The sequence below is a fragment of the Aquarana catesbeiana genome, linkage group LG01 (assembly GCF_042186555.1).
Source record: "Aquarana catesbeiana isolate 2022-GZ linkage group LG01, ASM4218655v1, whole genome shotgun sequence".
NCBI classification, from domain to species: domain Eukaryota; kingdom Metazoa; phylum Chordata; class Amphibia; order Anura; family Ranidae; genus Aquarana; species Aquarana catesbeiana.
The window spans coordinates 880,562,238-880,583,287 of NC_133324.1; the positions used below are offsets into that span (position 1 = coordinate 880,562,238).

At 44.6% G+C, this 21,050-nt stretch overlaps 1 protein-coding gene across 6 annotated transcripts in view; it reads right to left on the minus strand.

Moving 5' to 3' along the window:
• The window catches only part of LOC141117645 (uncharacterized), a 132,318-nt gene that overhangs the window by 72,810 nt on the left and 38,458 nt on the right, over positions 1-21,050 (minus strand). For 2 of the 6 annotated variants that reach the window (XM_073610627.1, XM_073610634.1), the window contains exons 2-4: positions 11,608-11,662; positions 9,856-10,001; positions 2,001-2,154 (exon numbers count right to left, since the gene is read on the minus strand). In XM_073610627.1, coding sequence (XP_073466728.1) covers positions 2,001-2,154; positions 9,856-10,001; positions 11,608-11,623 — 316 coding nt within the window. In that variant the 5' untranslated portion in view covers positions 11,624-11,662. Of the gene's footprint in view, positions 1-2,000; positions 2,155-3,010; positions 3,148-9,855; positions 10,002-11,607; positions 11,680-19,538; positions 19,710-19,742; positions 20,021-21,050 lie in introns of those variants that run through there. The other 4 variants (XM_073610621.1, XM_073610605.1, XM_073610613.1 and 1 more) reach the window with 4 other exon arrangements.

Consider the following 21,050-nt stretch of genomic DNA (forward strand, 5'->3'; position numbering starts at 1 on the left):
GTGGCCACCGGGAGGACAGACAGTCAGATCTCAAAGAGAAACTGCAAACAAATGCAGACTTACCATTCCTGCTGCAGGACTCTGAACATAACAGGAGTCCAATCTTCACCCATCATGGCGAGCTTTGTCAAAAAAGACCTTCAGGGACTCGGTCCCCTTTAATGTGGGGTCTACTCCCCTGGACCTGTATAGCACCCTGCAGGAATGCACCTTGCTCAGAACAAACACTGCACAGGGCTCCATTACGCAGGGTCCAGTGCCGAAAGGCTGCATTACAGGCAAACTTCAAGGAATCTTCTTTCCTTCCAATGAGGCTCGGGTATCATCCATGTTGGCTGACAGCTTTTTCGAATAGATCCGCTTGAAATCCATGATCCTTAATAGTTCTAACTGTAGGGGGGATGGCACTGACTAGGGGAGGAGAGAGATTGGTGTTCATACTTAGTATGAACACACGATCCGTCTCCTCATGCCTGAAACACACAGATCCGGTTCTCGCGCTGTCACAAGCTATTGTGGGTGCCCGGCGGTCATTGCGCCCGCTCGGCACACCCATTGGCTCCGCACGCCTGCTGTGGCATCATAAAGAAACGACGTACAGCTACGGCGATTTGCGCAGCCATGCCAACCTGCCGCAAATTTTAAAAATATGATGTCCCTTTTCCCCACAAATAGAGCATTCTTTTGGTGGTATTTGATCACCTCTGCAGTGTTTGTTGTTTGTGCTATAAACAAAAAAGGCCATCAATTTTGAAAAAAAATAAATACATTTTTTTACTAGTAATGGCGGAGATCAACGACTTATAGCGGGACTGCGATATTGCAGCGGACAAATCGGACACTAAGTGACACTTTTGGGGGACCAGTGATACCCAATACAGTGATCAGTGCTAAAAAAATATGCACTGTCACTGTACTAATGACACTGACAGGGAAGGGGTTAACATCACGGGGGAGCAAAGGGTTAAACGTCTCCTGACGTGTTAACCTCTGCTGTACACTTATATTTTTTATGGAGATACAATAAATTTGGACTGATTTAAAGAGCATGTATGGAGTTGTGGATTGTCTTTCATCTACTCATCACATTGGCAGCTAAGCAACTGCACATCCTGAACCTGACAGCTCAGGAGGCGTTTCATTATTTCGAAGGTGCTTCAACTGTGGGAAGACAGATCCAGGTTTCTGCTTAGCAGAAACACAGGATCTCTGTCTTGCTACTAACAGAGTGGCGATCTGCCTTGTTTACATAGGCAAACAGCTGTTCTGCCTCTGTTGGCAACGATCGGCGGGTCCCGGCGGACATCAGGTCCACTGGACCCACCGATTGGCTCCCGCTGTGTCCAATCACAGTGGGAGCGGGTTGCCGGTGGCTTGTGTGTGTGCCGCGGACCTGAAAGTGCAGAATCACGTACCTGTACAGGATTCTGCGCACAGGAGCCACCGCCCCACAGTATATGTACTTGGGGTGTTCGGCAAGGGGTTAATGAATACAAGGCGTTCTCTGATTGGACAAGGTGGAGATGAGGGGTGGTGCCAGCATGATCTCCACCTTGTCTAATCAGAAAATGCTTTGTACTCATTGAAAAATGTACAAAGCCATATCTGAATGATGGCAGTGCCGAGTAAGCAACCCCCTGCAGTCAGGTGACAGGGGAGCAATCTCCAGCACACAGTCTGTGATTCACAGCCTCAGCTCTGTTCCTGTGTGCAGGGTAGTGTGTCCTTTCCCTCCAATCAGCTCTTAGTGTTCTCCTCACTGAGAACTGCAGTGTGTAATTTCAGCTCCCCGCCCCCTGTTTTCTGAAAGTTTAGACAAGCTTTATAAATTCTGCATTTTGAATGGCTGGCGAGAAGAGAAGATAAACAGGTACAACTTATGTAGAATAGATTGTTTTTTTTTCTCTGTGTATCTCCTGAAGACTAGTCACTTCACTGGGTATAGGTAAGGGTTTACAACCACTTTGATGGTAAAGGAGTGGATTTCTTTTTTAACCTACCTTTATAAATGGGTTTTAGATCAGGATATTTCTTCCTCATGGGTTTCTGCAATAAGTGCCAAAAGAAATTTTGCAACAGCAAGTGTTTTTCTTCTATGCAGCATAGACAGTCGTATACAATTCGATGGACAGATTTCGTATCGGCCTGCAGCTCCTAGATGAGAGATCACTTTGTAAAATCCATCAGCTTGACATATCTCTAATTGTATCAATATGTGTTCATGTTTCTGTGTATAATTTATATACAGTGGATCCTTGGTTTATGAGTAACGCCTGTGTTGTCTCGCAAAACAAGCAGAATTCAAGCTAATGGGGTGTGCAGTACCGCATTTGGCCAGAGGTGCGGGGGGAGCCGGTGACACTCGGCGATTCGGAGCCGTTCGGAAATACTCGCAAACACTCAGAAATACTCCATTGCCGAGTGTTTCCGAGCCTTTCCGAGTTCAGCCGAGCTGTCACTGAGTATTTCCGAGGCTCTCCAGCGTCCCCCCCAACCTCTGGCCACATGAAGTATTGCATGCAATAGAAGTCAATGCGGAACAAATTATTTATATTTCCATTGACTTCTATGGGGAAAGTCACTTTGATATGCGAGTGCTTTGGATTACAAGCATTCTTCTGGAACGGATTATGCTCGTAATCCGAGGTTCCACTGTATTTACATGTGGAACAGCCATATTCACACTCTGATTACACAACCTCTGCTACACAGTAATTTTTTACTGTTCCTCTTTAACCACTAGGTTCACATCGCTGCATGTTTGCGGGCCATGTTGTGCATGCACCTTTTCAAAAACGTGGCCGCAGGTAAATCGCATGGTCTTTTTGAACCATGGGATTTCCCTCACCGCAATTTTACATGCGTGGGGGTGCCATTCAGAATTTCCACAGAGCAGTGCATTTTCAGTGAATAGCTGCGATTCCCGCACCCGCAACCACATGCAGAAGTGTAAACCAAGGGTAAAAAGTTATTAAACCCCAAACCAAAAATGTAAAATATAGCAGCTTACCCATCATTAGATTTGGTGGCTGCACTCGTTTTCTTTCTTTAGGCTTTTTTTCCCCCGTTTTCACCCGGTGATCTGGCCAGTAACGCACCTCCTGTATTAGCGTGCCCTCACTCTGGATGAAGAAGCACAGGGGGTACCTTTGGACAGTAGCATTGTTAGTTTTGGGGGAGGGGAGTGTTAAATATACTAGCAGATTTAAATACACTAACAAATTGAAGCCAAACTCCAGCTCACAGTTTATAAGCAGTTACAGCAAACAGTTTCTTTCTTTTTGGGATAAAGGTTTTACATGAATAAATAAAAGCTGATCATCGTAAGCATGCCTGTCTGTGGTAAATGGTTTGTCTCGTCTCTATAATTGACACATTTGCAGGAGAGCATGTTCTTTTGAAAAACAAGAGTCTTATTGGCAGGATCACCAGGTGAAAATAAAAAAAATAAAAAACAGCCATAAAAGGAAAAAACAAAAAAACAAATGCATCCACGACTACTAAGAATTAGTAAGCAGCAATATAATAATGGTTTGCTTTTGGGTTTATTACTACTTTAAAATGCAAGTCAGTTAACTTAGAGCTTATATGTACGGGATTTTGTTTGGGCCTAAGCTGCTTTTCTTGTCAGTACAAGTCAATGTGAATGCAAAAGCAACTTCAAAGAAGCTTGAATCAATTCCTTGGCTAAAGAAAGGCAAATCAAAACACGGCATTGACTCACTTTTAAAGCATATCTTAGAAGAAGAAAAAAAAAAAAAAAAAAGCTTACCAGTTCTTAGATATGGTGGCTGCATTAGTTTTCAGACTAAGAACATTTTCAGCAAGTGCAGAAATGACCTGTTGATCTTGCCAGAAATGCAGGGTTCTTGTCACTTGCTGTGGGCTGATAAGAGGTCTCTTTCAGATGGGCGGTAAAAATGTGCAGTTGAGCAGCGCTTTTACCAGCCCCTGGCTGCCCACATGAGTTGGGAAGGTACAGCTGGATGGGGCTGTACACATGTAACTGCCAAAATGATGGGACTCACGGTCGCAGCATTTTTAACATGGGGTGTGGAGTTTGACTGGTGGTACCAATGGTCATACTCAGCCGCTGAGTTCACTGGGGCCGCACTGCAACTGTGTGCAATGCATGTAACTGCAACACAACACGGTAGTGCGGCATTTCAGGGTAAATCTGACAGTGAGAAGAGATGACAGTTTTGCTCATGAGAGGGCAGTCCACCGCAAACGTGAAAAAGTCCATGTTGTGCAAACTACTAATCCCATCAATCCAAATAACCATGTAATGGAGATGAACAAAGGCAGACATGTTTGTAGTCCAGCCTGTGTGACAACCATGGCTCCTTCTATAGATACAGTTTATAAATAAGTTTATCCATGAAGGAACAGAAAGTGTTGAATTCATGGTATTACCAGATAAAAAATGGGGGAAAAAAAGCCTAAGAAAACAAAAAACAAATGCAGCCACCACATCTACGGACTAGTAAGCTGCAATATAATATATTTTTGTTTTTGGGTTTAGACACGTATTCATAATATGATATGTACATATTTCCTTGCTCATTGAAAAAAAATGCACTTGCTGCGTGGCTGAATATCACAGCTCAACATACGTTATATCCTATAGGTCAGCTGTCACTAAACGGCGGACCGCGGTTCGGAACCAGACCGAGCGACAGTCCTGTCCAGACCGTGGCCCTGTCACTGCCACAGCTGGGTGTCCTCTCCCAGGCCTCGGTGCTGCAGATCAGGACAGAGCACAGGAGTCTTCAAATTACCAAGTAGAGCCCTTGCACACTGGGGCGGTTTGCAGGCGCTATTGCGCTAATAATAGCGCCTGCAAACCACCCCGAAAGTGCCGCTACTTTCATTCCAGTGTGCAAGCCCCGAGGGCTTGCACACTGGAGCGATGCGCTGGCAGGACGGTAAAAAAAGTCCTGCCAGCAGCATCTTCGGAGCGGTGAAGGAGCGGTGTGTATACCGCTCCTTTACCGCTTCTGCCCATTGAAATCAATGGGACAGCGCGGCTATACCGCCGGCAAAGCGCCTCTGCAGAGGCGCTTTGCGGTGATATTTAACCCTTTCTCGGCCGCTAGCAGGGGGTAAAACCCCCCCGCTAGCGGCCGCATACCGACGGTAAAACGCCGCTAATAATAGCGGCGTTTTACCACCGACGCCGCCCCCCGCCCCAGTGTGCAAGGGCTCTTAGGGTAATCACCCACTTGTTAACATATAACTTGAGCAGCTCCTGCCCCTCAGTCCAAATCTGCAGCTCTTCGAGCCTCCGCCCCCCTGCGAGGAGGACACCGGTGGCTGGGCTGGAGCCCCGGGAGACAACACCCCAGGATGATTAGTGCCTCTGCCCTGCCAAAAGGTACTGTAGGGCTGTGCAAGGGAGGCCTGAATAAAAGGGGGTCTGTGTTGTGTAAAGGGGCTCTGTGTTGTGTAATGGGGCTCTGTGTTGTGTAATGGGGCTCTGTGTTGTGTAATGGGGCTCTGTGTTGTGTAATGGGGCTCTGTGATGTAAAGTCAGAGCCGATCCGCCCTATACGCTCACTACGCAAGCTGCGTAGGGCCCCCAAGACCCAGCATCCCCCCTGCACCTCTGGCTGGCCGTTTGGAGTGTAGTAGGGAGAGGTGGGACGAGTTGGAAGGCGGCGATCGGCAGCTCTATGGTGCCTGTGTGGCCGGCGGGATGTCCCTGGGGCTTGTAGTACTCTCTCGAGTGTCAGTGTATACAGTGGAAAGGAGAAGGGAGGGGCCTGACCCGGGCAGGTATCAGTTTCACTTTCACTCTGCTTGAATCTTGTTGCTGATGCCCGGGTCAGAGGCCCCTCCCCTCTCTATACATTCAGAGATAGAACTACTAGCCCCAGGGAGATCCCCCTGCCTGTGGACACCATAGAGCTGCCGATCGCTGCCTCCCACCTCCACCAGCCAGTTACAGGGGAACCTCTGCAGGGGGAGGGGGGGATGGGGGGAGTCGGCCCTCTGGGGACACCGATGTAAGCGGGGGCCCTCTGGGGACACCGATGTAAGGGGAGGATCTCTGGGGACCCTGATGTAAGGGGAGGATCTCTGGGGACCCTGATGTAAGGGGAGGATCTCTGGGGACCCTGATGTAAGGGGAGGATCTCTGGGGACCCTGATGTAAGGGGAGGATCTCTGGGGACCCTGATGTAAGGGGAGGATCTCTGGGGACCCTGATGTAAGGGGGGGCTCTCTGGGGACCCTGATGTAAGGGGAGGCTCTCTGGGGACCCTGATGTAAGGGGAGGATCTCTGGGGAGGGAGGATTGTATTGGAAGCACTGAAGTGTCAGGTGTGGCAATGGCAAATGGTTTGCATAGCTCACGGCATCATGGGTCAGGTAGAGGGCCCCTTAGCAGAATTTTGCTTAGGGCCCCAGGGAGGTCAGGACAACACTGTGTAAAGTGCACTGCAATGTAAAGGGGGGCAGTGATGTGAAGGGCAATTGAGGACACTGTGCGACTGCTTTAAAGAGGGGACTGTGATGTAAAGGGGACTAAGATATGAAAGGTACACTGAAGACGATAATGTACACGGGGGACCGTGATGTGTTCTAGCGCTAACGACATTCAGACCTCTAACGGAAGTAGAGCTGCACGATTCTGGATAAACGACTCTTGCAGCGCAACATCATCTTTCACATTATCCAAAAAAATTGGGCTAACTTTACTGTTTAGTTTTTTTTTATTGCATAGATGTGTATTTTTTCCCAAAAAATTGTGTTTAAAAGACCGCTACGCAAATACCGTGTGACAAAATATTGCAATGACAGCCATTTTATTCTCTAGGTTCCCTGCTAAAAAACATATATAAAAAGTTTGGAGGTTCTAGGTAATTTTCTAGCAAAAAATACTGATTTTAACTTGTAAGCAACAAGTGTAAAAAAAAAAAAAAAAAAAAAAAAAAAAAGGTTTAGTCTTTTAGGCTTAATGTACACGGGATGGTATACAACCTCTCCTGAATGACAGATAGTAACCAACGTTTAAAAACGCCCGTTTTGCCATGTTTACATGCCGCGTTTTTTTTAGTTTTTTTTTTAATAGTCAAAAACTCCTGTAAACGAAACGCGGCTTAAGGCGAGTTACCACATTTACAAGCCATTACAGGCGTTTGCCATTTCAAATGCCTCTGAACATCCATTCGTGAACGCATTTTTTTCCTTTCCAAAACCTGCTTCTAAAATCAACTGCCTAGAAAGGATTATAAACAACCCTGTGTACATGTACTGATAAGATAACAGAGGAGAGTTCAGGGGCAGCTGGAAAAAAAAAAAAATGCCCAACTGCTCCTAAGGCCCCTTTCATACGGGTGGATAGAATTCAGCTTTTAGCTGCGGATAGATCAAGTTATCTACCGCAGCCCAACTCATACAATGCTTTCCTATAGCCCCATTCACACACTGCATTTAGCAATGGTTTTGTTACATGGGGTTTTGTGCGGTTAGAAAAAATAAACTTGACTGCGTCCAGGACCGATTTATTGCAGCTATCTGCACATAACTGCAGGTAATCGCAGTGTAATATTTCACCTGCAGATAGCAGCGGCAACAAGGAAAGAAAAACAACAGGAAGCACATCAGAAATGGCAAGAATGTTCCAAAGCAGCCGCATGTAAACGCACATACAGTGGGGATGGAAAGTATTCCGACTCCCTTAAATTTTTCACTCTTTGTTATATTGCAGCCATTTGCTAAAATCATTTAAGTTCATTTTTTTCCTCATTAATGTACACACAGCACCCCATATTGACAGAAAAACACAGAATTGTTGACATTTTTGCAGATTTATTAAAAAAGAAAAACTGAAATATCACATGGTCCTAAGTATTCAGACCCCTTGCTCAGTATTTAGTAAAAGCACCCTTTTGATCTAATACAGCCAAGAGTCTTTTTGGGAAAGATGCAACAAGTTTTTCACACCTGGATTTGAGGATCTTCTGCCATTCCTCCTTGCAGATCCTCTCCAGTTCTGTCAGGTTGGATGGTAAACGTTGGTGGACAGCCATTTTTAGGTCTCTCCAGAGATGCTCAATTGGGTTTAAGTCAGGGCTCTGGCTGGGCCATTCAAGAACAGTCACGGAGTTGTTGTGAAGCCACTCCTTCATTATTTTAGCTGTGTTCTTAGGGTCATTGTCTTGTTGGAAGGTAAACCTTCGGCCCAGTCTGAGGTCCGGAGCACTCTGGAGAAGGTTTTCGTCCAGGATATCCCTGTACTTGGCCGCATTCATCTTTCCCTCGATTGCAACCAGTCGTCCTGTCCCTGCAGCTGAAAAACACCCCCGCAGCATGATGCTGCCACCACCATGCTTAACTGTTGGGACTGTATTGGACAGGTGATGAGCAGTGCCTGGTTTTCTCCACACATACCGCTTAGAATTAAGGCCAAAAAGTTCTATCTTGGTCTCATCAGACCAGAGAATCTTGTTCCTTACCATCTTGGAGTCCTTCAGGTGTTTTTTTAGCAAACTCCATGCAGGTTTTCATGTGTCTTGCACTGAGGAGAGGCTTCCGTCAGGCCACTCTGCCATAAAGCCCCGACTGGTGGAGGGCTGCAGTGATGGTTGACTTTCTACAACTTTCTCCCATCACCCGACTGCATCTCTGGAGCTCAGCCACAGTGATCTTTGGGTTCTTCTTTACCTCTCTCACCAAGGCTCTTCTCCCCTAATAGCTCAGTTTGGCCGGACGGCCAGTTCTAGGAAGGGTTCTGGTCATCCCAAACATCTTCCATTTAAGGATTATGGAGGCCACTGTGCTCTTAGGAACCTTAAGTGCAGCAGAAATTTTTTTTGTAACCTTGGCCAGATCTGTGCCTTGCCATAATTCTGTCTCTGAGCTCTTCAGACAGTTCCTTTGACCTCATGACTCATTTGCTCTGACATGCACTGTGAGCTGTAAGGTCTTATATAGACAGGTGTGTGGCTTTTCTAATCAAGACCAATCAGTATAATCAAACATAGCTGGACTCAAATGAAGGTGTAGAACCATCTCAAGGATGATCAGAAGAAATGGACAGCCTCTGAGTTAAATATATGAGCGTCACAGCAAAGGGTCTGAATACTTAGGACCATGTGATATTTCAGTTTTTCTTTTTTAATAAATCTGCAAAAATGTCAACAATTCTGTGTTTTTCTGTCAATATGGGGTGCTGTGTGTACATTAACGAGAAAAAAAAAATAACTTAAATGATTTTAGCAAATGGCTGCAATATAACAAAGAGTGAAAAATTTAAGGGGGTCTGAATACTTTCCGTTCCCACTGTAAACGCAGCTAATTGCAATGTACAACTGCAAGTGAATGCTATGCCAGGATTCTCTGAATTTCAAAATAACAAAACATGCTTTTAACTGTGAAACTGGTCTAAAAGTCCGTTTACCAGCAGCAGTGTACATGAAGCCTGAGTGGTTAAACTGACCTCATTTACAGACCGAAGTTTATCCCTCTGATCTCAAAGAACCAAATGATACTTTGTATCTCTTCTCTATCTTTCTGTGCTGACCAATGTTGATAAACATTTGCCTGCTTTTTTTTTTTTTTTTTTTCTCTTTTTGACAGCTCTGAGCAGAGAAATTGTTACACAGAATCCAGGTAATGCCGCATTAGGATCGTGAGGGCGGTTTCAATCGAGATCATGATTTTTTTTTTAACGATTAAGCATACCGCTCTAGCCGGGAATTTTTCTGACCGGACCTCCATAAAATTCAAGACCCCCTGCTATAGGTATTATTTTATCTGTACTCGAGGGCCCTCTTGTGGGCATAGAAGGTATTTCCTGTAGCTGACATTTCTTCCAGCTGTGAAGTATAATGAATAAAAGCACTTTACCAGTGACTCCTCTTCAGACAGAAAACTTTCCTCCTTTAAACTATCCAAAAAAGAAGAGTATTCGGTAACCGCCAGACTGATAGAGACTTTTGACTTTGCAAAAAACCACCGCAGATCCTCCAGGGATACCTTCTGGCCATTGTGCCCTGTGTAGAAAACAATGTTTAATGGTTAGCAGCATTGCCTGTGCTCTGGTTCAGTTTTTTAATTTATACATTCATTCATAGATAATCAAGGAACTTGTGTTGTGTACTTTATTCTCTAGAAAGTGATGAGAGCATGCAACTGTCAGAAACACTTGAAACCCATTTACACAGTTGCATTTTAACACACATGCTCCAACGAGCTAAAACGCATGTGTCACAACCACAGTTCTCTATAATAAAGATAATGTCTGTTCCCATCACAGCACTGCAGGAAAATATGACATCTGTTTGTTTTTTTTGTTTTTTTGTTTGTGGTTTAGTGCGTTGTGAGACCCAATGGGCTAAAACGCAATGTCAGAGCATTACAACAGATATAATCTGTGTTTTGATACACTGAAAACAATTATTAGCAAGACTGTCAATGGCAGCTAAACCTATCCACTGCAAATTAAAAACACATTAAAAATGGATGTGAAAATGCGTTTGAATGCACAAAGGAAAAACGCACATTGATGCATGACAACACACTTGCCTAACGCTACAACAAAAGATTGCGCACACACACACACACACACACACACACACACACACACACATATATAGATCAGGCAGGAGGGAGGAAAGTCCACCCAACAACTTCTGATCTGCAAGTGACTCTACACCACTCCTTCCCAATAACTACCCTCCCAATCACCCCATCTGTTCCACCAATCAGGTAAGCATCACGACCATCTACACAACTTTAACCACTTCAGGACTGCCCACCACACTTTTACTGTGGCAGGGCAGCCCCGTTGTGCCAAATCACGTACATGTAAGTGATTTGGTTTATCTGAGTAGGAGGTGCACATGCACCCGCCACCCCGGCTGTACTGTCATTCTCTACAGCACAAGCCGATCAGCGGGTCCCAGCCAATGATTTATGCCCGCAACCCATTGATCGGCTGAGCAAATTACAGATGAGAGTTCTGTTTGGTAAACCACACAGGGCTCTCTACTGACAGCAGTGATGTGACTTTTTTTTTTCTCCCTGCGAAGGGAGTAAAAACCAGCACATTGCTTAGTAAAAATAGCACACAGTAACCATTGTTCGGCACACATTTAACCCTTGATTCCCGAGATGTTAACCCCTTCCCAGGCAGTGTCATTAGTACAGTGACAGTGTATATTATTAGCACTGATCACTGTATTAGCATCAGAGGCAGTCAGTTCGTGTCAGATTGACCGCCGCACTATTGCAGTCCCATTACAAGTCACTGACTGGTAGTACTCCAGTCAGGCTTCAGGAGGTATGTAAATGGCCTACACCCACAGCAAGGGCAATATTCAACTTTAGTCTGAGTTGTAATGTTTTATTTTTAATTTTTTTTAATCTACAAACACCCCTTATCTGCATAAACAGTTTTTTTGCAAAGGTGAACTAACCCTTTCATTCTCTTCCTTTATAGCTCTGGGTATACCTTTATTCCCATTTCAAGTTTGATAGACCCTTTAAGAAACACAACTATTTGTGTATTTGCAGTGAAATAGCCAGAGAGAACACATACAGTATAAATGGCATTGTTAAAACAGACTTCGGGGTATTTGACAAAAATGAATCACGTACCATATACTATTTCCATTGTCTAGGCCAGGTCACAATTCTTGTTGCAGTTTCATGCCTGAAAAACAGGGACAGCTTGGTAATTAAGTTTATTATGTAGTTCACAGATATTTGATAAAATACCAATAAAACCAATGTAGAAGATCTTTTTCATACATTTACAGAGTTGCCCTCTGACTATAGGGGCTTCTCTTGAACACCCCTCTAGCTACAAAAATGGGCGGACAGGGTTATACACAAGGCAAAAAAGGCAACATGTTTCCCTATGTTGTGTTTGAATGGGGCCAAGCTGCAGCCATCCTGCAATTGCGTGATGTGGGGGTGCAGACCTTTCTGGGTTAAAACAGGAGGTGAGAAGGCGACATAACCCTTCCCAGCCGCCCGTCAACCACCTGGGTGGCAGGGGATGCCACAAGTGTGGTGAGTCCTAAAACGCCATGACTATTATGTAATATTGTCACTAATCACAGAGGTAAATATTACTTTACTGAACATTAACCTATTGCCACTGAAGTAATGCACACATGTGTGGCAGCAAAGAGGGTGGGCTGGAACACTGGAGTTGGGTAGGAAGGGGTCAAGTCCAACTGATTCAATTAAAGTCGTATATAAAAAAGGTAAAAAAATAAAAAGCACCGACAGGCAGGGTTTTTATAACAGAGGAGATCCTAGTGGTCTCTTCTATCATAAAAGCTTCTCTGTAAGGCCCCATTCACACCTGAGCGTAGCGTTTTCAGACAGAAAGTTGCACAATATTGTTGCAATTTTTGCCTTGATTTTGTACAGGTCAAAAGGTCACCAATGTAAAAAGCAGAAAAACACCCAAATCTGCCTAAAAAAAAAAAAAAAAAAAAACTTGTTCGAGCTTCAGGCGTTTTGGAGTGGAGATGTGAACCATCCCCATACAGAATAATTGATTTTTTTTCCCCTCCAGCGTTTTGTAGCTTCAGGCTTTCCACCATACAGGGTTATAATGGTAGCTGAGGCAGATTTTGGGCACAGCTCAGGGCTCCAGCCCGGAGATGGGTGTGCCCTGTTGACGGGACAGGTGATCCACGCAGGGACAGGAGGCTGCAGGGACAGCATGTGTGTGTTGGGGTCGGTCCAGTGTCATGGGTGCTTTGTCAACCAGACATCTGACAAAGACAGTGTGGTGCAGTGCGGCGCGGGTCAGTGTGGTACAGTGTAGTGGCGTGCGGGTCAGTGTGGTACAGTGTAGTGGCGTGCGGGTCAGTGTGGTACAGTGTAGTGGCGTGCGGGTCAGTGTGGTACAGTGTAGTGGCGTGCGGGTCAGTGTGGTACAGTGTAGTGGCGTGCGGGTCAGTGTGGTACAGTGTAGTGGCGTGCGGGTCAGTGTGGTACAGTGTAGTGGCGTGCGGGTCAGTGTGGTACAGTGTAGTGGCGTGCGGGTCAGTGTGGTACAGTGTAGTGGAGTGCGGGTCAGTGTGGTACAGTGTAGTGGCGTGCGGGTCAGTGTGGTACAGTGTAGTGGCGTGCGGGTCAGTGTGGTACAGTGTAGTGGCGTGCGGGTCAGTGTGGTACAGTGTAGTGGCGTGCGGGTCAGTGTGGTACAGTGTAGTGGCGTGCGGGTCAGTGTGGTACAGTGTAGTGGCGTGCGGGTCAGTGTGGTACAGTGTAGTGGCGTGCGGGTCAGTGTGGTACAGTGTAGTGGAGTGCGGGTCAGTGTGGTACAGTGTAGTGGCGTGCGGGTCAGTGTGGTACAGTGTAGTGGAGTGCGGGTCAGTGTGGTACAGTGTAGTGGAGTGCGGGTCAGTGTGGTACAGTGTAGTGGAGTGCGGGTCAGTGTGGTACAGTGTAGTGGAGTGCGGGTCAGTGTGGTACAGTGTAGTGGAGTGCGGGTCAGTGTGGTACAGTGTAGTGGCGTGCGGGTCAGTGTGGTACAGTGTAGTGGAGTGCGGGTCAGTGTGGTACAGTGTAGTGGAGTGCGGGTCAGTGTGGTACAGTGTAGTGGCGTGCGGGTCAGTGTGGTACAGTGTAGTGGCGTGCGGGTCAGTGTGGTACAGTGTAGTGGAGTGCGGGTCAGTGTGGTACAGTGTAGTGGCGTGCGGGTCAGTGTGGTACAGTGTAGTGGAGTGCGGGTCAGTGTGGTACAGTGTAGTGGAGTGCGGGTCAGTGTGGTACAGTGTAGTGGAGTGCGGGTCAGTGTGGTACAGTGTAGTGGAGTGCGGGTCAGTGTGGTACAGTGTAGTGGAGTGCGGGTCAGTGTGGTACAGTGTAGTGGCGTGCGGGTCAGTGTGGTACAGTGTAGTGGAGTGCGGGTCAGTGTGGTACAGTGTAGTGGAGTGCGGGTCAGTGTGGTACAGTGTAGTGGCGTGCGGGTCAGTGTGGTACAGTGTAGTGTAGTGGAGTGTGGGTCAGTGGACACTAGCTGAGTGAAGGAGAGGCATTATAACAAACCTGGGGGCCGGAGAGAAACAGCCAGGAGGATGAACAATTTTTGTGGAATTGATGCTGTGTGAAGCTGAAACCCCTGTGCGGGAATCCTGAGGCAAAGATTTACTTTTTCATTTCAATAAAAGTAGGCCGCAAGTCCTAAAACTGTACTTCTCAGCTGGAGTGGGCTTACTTCCGAGAACTACAGTTAAGCTAAGAACCCCCCAAACATCACAAAATATGTTAAAGATTAATTTCAAGTATGGAAATTGTATACAGTTACATTGATCCAGCTTGAACCAGTGTAACTATGTACAGTATCTCACAAAAGTGAGTGCACCCCTCACATTTTCGTAAATATTTTATTATATCTTTTCATGTGACATCACTTTTGTTTCCAGCGGTTTAGACATTAATGGCTGTGTGTTGAGTTATTTTGAGTGGACAGCAAATTTACACTGTTATACAGGCTTTACACTCACTACTTTACATTGTAGCAAAGTGTCATTTCTTCAGTGTTGTCACATGAAAAGATAGAAGAAAATATTTCCAAAAATGTGAGGGGTGTACTGACTTTTGTGAGCTACTGTATAGTGAAGTTGTCCCGGTCCGGTCTCCAGCAGCGGCAGTGTAGAGGAGAGATCTGAGAGCTTGGGAGATGATGTCACCCATAGATTTACTATGAGGCATCCATTGTTGGCTGTCTCTTTCCTGACACCAAGAGGAAAAAAAAGATGACAGGGGGAGGGAGCTCAAGCCAATTGACAGCCTCAGCTCTGTTCCTGTGTGTTGTGCCGTTTTCTTCATTTTGGATAGTGTATTTGAGGGTTATAACCCCCATTAGGTTTTTTTGGTTTTTTTAATCGGTGTCCCATTGAGATTTCCCTTCATTTCCTGTCCCAGAGCCAAAACAGGAAGTGGGAGGAAATCCCTCCAAGGTGAGGGAATCCCAGGTTGACACCAGAACTAGTGTGCCCATTGGAAGATTTTTCCTCTGTTCCTGTTCCAGGGACAACCCAAAATGTGGGATTTTCTTTTACTTTCACTTTTAAGTATATTCAAAAAAGAAAACTGCATTAACTGTGACCTGGAAAGAAGAGAAGATCCCAGGCCACAGTTTCTTTTCCATACATGGGGTGAAATTGAAGGCTTGGTTGGTTGAATTTCAAAATCAATCTTGGCACCATCAGATTCCAAAAAACTTTGGATTTTTGATTTTCTATAGACAAACCGTTCAAAATTCATCCCATGTATGGCCTGCATTAGGCTTTCTTTCTTCTATTTTCATCTAGTAATCCTGCCAATAAGCCTGTTTTTAAAAAGAATGAGATCTCTTGCAGATGTAGCAGTTAAAGTGTTACTAACCCAGGACCCTGCATTCTATATCTGACCCTCTGTCTGGACAGTGCTGATTGGCTCTGTGCTGATCACATGCCCCCCCTCCCCTAAGAAAAAAAATAAAACCCCACTCCCTAGCAATACACACCAAACTGAGCATGTGCAGAGTGCCTCCAAAGGCTCTGTACTATCAGCAGATGGATTGGGGACAGTAGAAGGGAAGGATCAGAGGGGACAGGATCAAACAGCCTGTTTATACAATGCAGAGGATTAACCCCTTAGGCTCCACAGTGAGTATAACAAGCATGCTTTACTGCGTATACAGACTGATTTTACTGTTGTGGGTTTACTAACACTTTAACCACTTGACTGCGCTATAGACGAATGACGGCTACAGCACGGTCGTCTAGTTCTGGGATGCCGTCATATGATGGCTGCTGGGCGCGCTCTTTGATTTCAGTGTCTCCAGACACTGCTGATCACAGATTGAGGTAAGGAGCCAATCAGCAGCTCTTTACCACATGATCAGCTGTGTCCAATCACAGCTGATCACGGTTATCGGCACTTCTTTCCTCATGTTGACAGCTAACCGGCTTCTCCAAAATGGACATCTACACCGATTATCAGTGCAGTCCCACCAGTGCCGCCTATCAGTGCAGCCTTATCAGCCCACATTAGTGAAGGAGAAAAATTACTTGTTTGCACAATTTTATAACAAACTATAAAAAGGTTTTTGGGTCTTTTTCCGTTAATTTAGCCAAAAATAAAAACCCAGTGGCGATTAACCGCTTGCCGACCAGCCGCCGCAGTTATACTGCGACAGGTTGGCTCAGCTGCGCAAATCGCGGTAGGTGTACGTTGGTCCCTTTAATGGTTATAGCAGGCGCACGTCGCCTGAGCCGATGTGCTTGGCCGGTGGCTGCGATGTCCGCCGGCCACCCGCGATCACTCCACAGAGAGGCAGAATGGGCATCTCTCAATGTAAACAAACAGAACCCGTTCTGTCTGGGGAGTAGAGTGAGATCGTCTGTTCCTAGTGATCAGGAGCAGCGATCTCTCTCTACTCCCAGTCAGTCCCCTCCCCCCACACACTTAACCTCTTAATCGCCCCCTAGTGTTAACCCCTTTTCTGTCATTGTCATTTATAGAGTGATCACTGTAATAATGTCACCGATCCCAAAAAAAAAAAAGTGTCAAAAGTGTCCGATCTGTCTGCCACAACGTCACAGTCCCGCTAAAAATCGCTGATCACCACCATTACTAGTAAAAAAAAAAAAAAAAGAAGAATAAAAATGCCATAAAACTATCCCCTATTTTGTAGACGTTATAACTTTTGCGCAAACCAATCAATATACGCTTATTGCGTTTTTTTTTACCCAAAATATGTAGAAGAATACATATTGGCATATTGACCTTAACTGATGAAGACATTTGTTTTGTTTTTTTTCATTTGGGATATTTATTATAGCAAAAAAGTAAAAAATTGTTTTTTCTTTCAAAATTGACGCTCTTTCTTTGTTTATAGCGCAAAAAAATAAAAACATCAATTTTGTTTGGGTACAGCGACGCACGAGCGCGCAATTGTCAGTTAAAGTGACGCAGTGCAGTATAGCAAAAATTGGCCTGGTCACTAAGGGGGTAAATCCTTCCGGGGTTAAATACCACCAAAAGAAAGCTCTATTTGTGTGAAAATAATGAGAAAAATGTTGTTTGGGTACAGTGTTGCATGACCTCGCAATTGTCATTCAAAGTGCGACAGCGCTAAAAGCTGAAAATTGGCCTGGGCAGGATGGGGGTGAAAGTGGCCAGTAGGCAAGTGGTTAAAGGGTTGAGATAAACCATTCACCACTGACAGGGGGTGCTTACAATAATCAGCTTTTATTCATTTATGTTTAAACCTTAATCCCAAAAAGGAAAGAAACCATTTTGACTGCTTATAAAGTGTTAGCTGGAGTTTGGCTTCAGTCTATTAGTGTACCTACCCTATTAGATTGTAAGCTCTTCTGAGCAGGGCCCTCTTAATCCTCTTGTATTTTATTGTATTATAACTGTATTGTCTCCCTTTTATATTATAAAGCACTACATAAACTGTTGGCGCTATATAAATCCTGAATAATAATAATAATAATAATAATAATAATATTTAACCACTTCTCATATGACGTCCTTGACTTTCAGTGGGAATACCTGATTGATGCCTGCAGCTACAGCAGGCGATTCTGTGCACCATAAGAATGATCATAGTGACAGTTCAGTCGCTAGATCGTTCTTACAGGCGACGGGAGGGGTCACCACCCCCACTCCCGCCGCCCTCCGGTGCTTCTCTGGGCTCTCCCGTGCCATCTGGGACCCGGAGAAAAAAAAAATTTTTAATTTTTTTTTTTAAAAAATCGGCCGCCATGGATAACGATCATAGAGATTTCCGGTGACCAGATGGTTACCGGTCATCTCTATGACTGTCGGAGGCCCGCGCACGACATTATGACTTCACGTCCGGGCCACACTTGTAAACAAAGCCGCGATCGTGGCTGGAAAGCATGGGATCGTGAATATTTTTTTTTTTGATCTCATGCTTTCTAGCCTGGAGGAGAGATGTGGGGTCTTATAGACCCCACATCTCTCCATAAAGAGGACCTGTCACACACCATTCCTATTACAAGGGATGTTTACATTTCTTGTAATAGGAATAAAAGTGATTAAAAAAAATATATAAGAGAAAGTGTAAAAATAAAAAAAGAGAGTAAAATGAGCAATGAAAAGCAAAAAAAAAAAAAATTTAAAGCGCCCCTGTCCCCGGTAGCTCACGCACACGCCTACATATGTAAACCCCGTTCAAACCACACATGTGAGGTATTGCCACGTGCGTTAGAGCGAGAGAAATAACTCTGGCACTAGACCTTCTCTGTAACTCTAAACTGGTAACCTGTAAAAAAATTAAAAGTGCCGCCTATGGAGATTTTTAAGTTTGGCACTATTCCATATGTGTGCGCAATTTTAAAACGTGACATGTTGGGTATCTATTTACTCAGCGTAACGCGTTTCAAAAATTGTTGCGCAAATACCATGCGATATAAAAAGTTGCAATGACCGCCATTTTATTCCCTAGGGTGTCTGCTAAAAAAAAAAAAACATAATGTTTGGGGGTTTCTGAGTAATTTTCTAGAAAAAAAAAAGAATGATTTAGAAAAATTGTTGCGCAAATACCGTGCGACATAAAAAGTTGCAACGACCGCCATTTTATTCCCTAGGGCAGTGATGGCGAACCTTGGCACCCCAGATGCTTTGGAACTACATTTCCCATGATGCTCAACTACACTGCAGAGTGCCAGAGCATCATGGGAAATGTAGTTCCAAAACATCTGGGGTGCCAAGGTTCGCCATCACTGCCCTAGGGTGTCTGCTAAAAAAAAACATATATAATGTTTGGGGGGGGTTCTGAGTAATTTTCTAGCAAAAAAATAATGATTTAGAAAAATTGTTGCGCAAATACCGTGCCACATAAAAAGTTGCAACGACCGCCATTTTATTCCCTAGGGTGTCTGCTAAAAAAAAAAAAAAAACAAACACACATATAATGTTTGGGGGTTCTGAGTAATTTTCTAGCAAAAAAAAAAATGATTTGTAGATGTAGGAGAGGCGTGCCAGAATAGGCCCAGTATGGAAGTGGTTAAATCTGATAGTACATCTAAACACCCCCCCCCCCCCCCCCCTCCCTTCAGACTGACAATGTTGCTGTCCAAAGGTCATCTAGAGTGGGGGCACTGTAATAAAAGAAGCTGTGTTACTGCCCAGATTACCAACAGAGGGGAAAATGTCAAAAAAAAAAAAAAAAAAGGAAAAGAAATAAAAGGAAAAGAAAAGAAAAAAAAAAAAGGGAAAAGAAAAAAAAAAAAAAAAAGCTGCAATCTAATAAATGTTTAATTTGGGGTTTAATAGCGCTTTAATGTCACACAAAATATTCAAGAAGGATCTAAATTCATATGAGATAAAATAAAACACATATCAGATCGGTGTGCTGGGTCCATACAAATGTTGGTGCCGCCTGTCACACCCAAGCTGGCCAAGTTAAAGTTGCATGTCCTCCTCCTATCATTACCTCATCCCCTTGTAAAGGTAGAATATATGGGAGGTGGGGGGGAGAGAAGTTAAAACTGCACCTCCTGTTTTTACCCTCCCCCAGCTGCCCATGTGACTTTACTTACTTCTATTGCTTTAGTAAATCAGCCCCAATGTATCCAATAGAAGGAGCCAAGTCTTGTCCTGATAGCAGTATATCAATCATAGAGATACACAGAGTTCTGATCATTCTGTGGCCATGTACAGAGGGGTGTTGGCAGACATCATGTGAGCTGCACTCTATACAACAAAGAGGAAGCATGCACTACAACCCACATCCCATTACTCACTGTGCTCTCCATGCAGCCTGTGTGCTGTGATAGAAGGAGGAAGGAGGACTGCAGCTCCCCCGGAAACCAGAGCCAGCAATACACAGATCTATGGGGCAGTCCCCATCCCCCTCCTCTATAATGGCCTGCCTCCCATTGAAAGAAAACATTGCAGCTATCAGGATTCCTATTACATCACAATGCCAAACTTTCCCCTGCTGGCTGTACAGAACTACAACTCCCAGCATTCCCTCTGCCTGCACTGCGGGTCACATCCTGTACCATAGCAACCTACTTCATATTCACCACATCACTAACACACACCCCTACAATTCTATCATTTATTATGGCTCCGTTCACACCCAGTTCTTTTTTTTTTTTTTTTTTTTTTTTTTTTAGCTTGAAGCTCCAAAACACTGGAGGAGAAAAAAAAAATCTATTATTCTGTATGGAAACGATTCACATCTCTTGTTCCAAGTCATGGGAAGCCAAACGCCTGAAGCTCAAAAAAGTTCTGGGGCTTTTTTTTTTTTTGTAACTCAAATCAGGCAGATTTGTGCATTTTTAAGCGCGTTTTTACTCCCAGTTTTTGTGCGCATTCACGCATTTTTTCACATGTATTTGCATGATTTGCTGCTGAAATGAAAAAATAAATAAAATAAAAATAGTCATAATATATGAATAAATAAATGTAAAATAAAGACACAAATAACCAAAAATCATCATAAATAAAATAAATATGTAATAATATATAAATAAACAATAATTAACCCCCAACCTAAAATATTTTAAATAAATTATCAATAATTATAAATATAATAATAAACATAATAATAGACACTCAAACAAAACAAACATTTATAATTCTAAAAATGTATTTATTTATTTTGTGTTAGGGTGTTCAGTTATTTATAAGTATTTTGTTATCATTCTACATCACCCACGTCATCTGCAGATATCGCCCAAATCCCTTGTTACCTCCTCTCATGCTCACCTTCAGGACTTCTCCAGAGCCTCTCCCATCCTCTGGAACTCCCTGCCCCGGTATGTCCAATCAGCCCCTAACTTGTCCACCTTAAGGCCCCTTTCACACTGGGGCGGTGGGGGCGTCGGCGGTACAACAGCGCTATTTTTAGCGCTGCTGTACCGTCTTTCTTGCAGCGGTATTCGGCCGCTAGCGGTGCGGTTTTAACCCCCGCTGGCGGCCGAAAAAGGGTTAAAATCCCTCGTACAGCGCGGCTATAGCCGCGGTATTGCCGCGGTATAGCCGCGCTGTCCCATTGATTTCAATGGGCAGGAGCGGTGAAGGAGCGGTGAATACACCGCTCC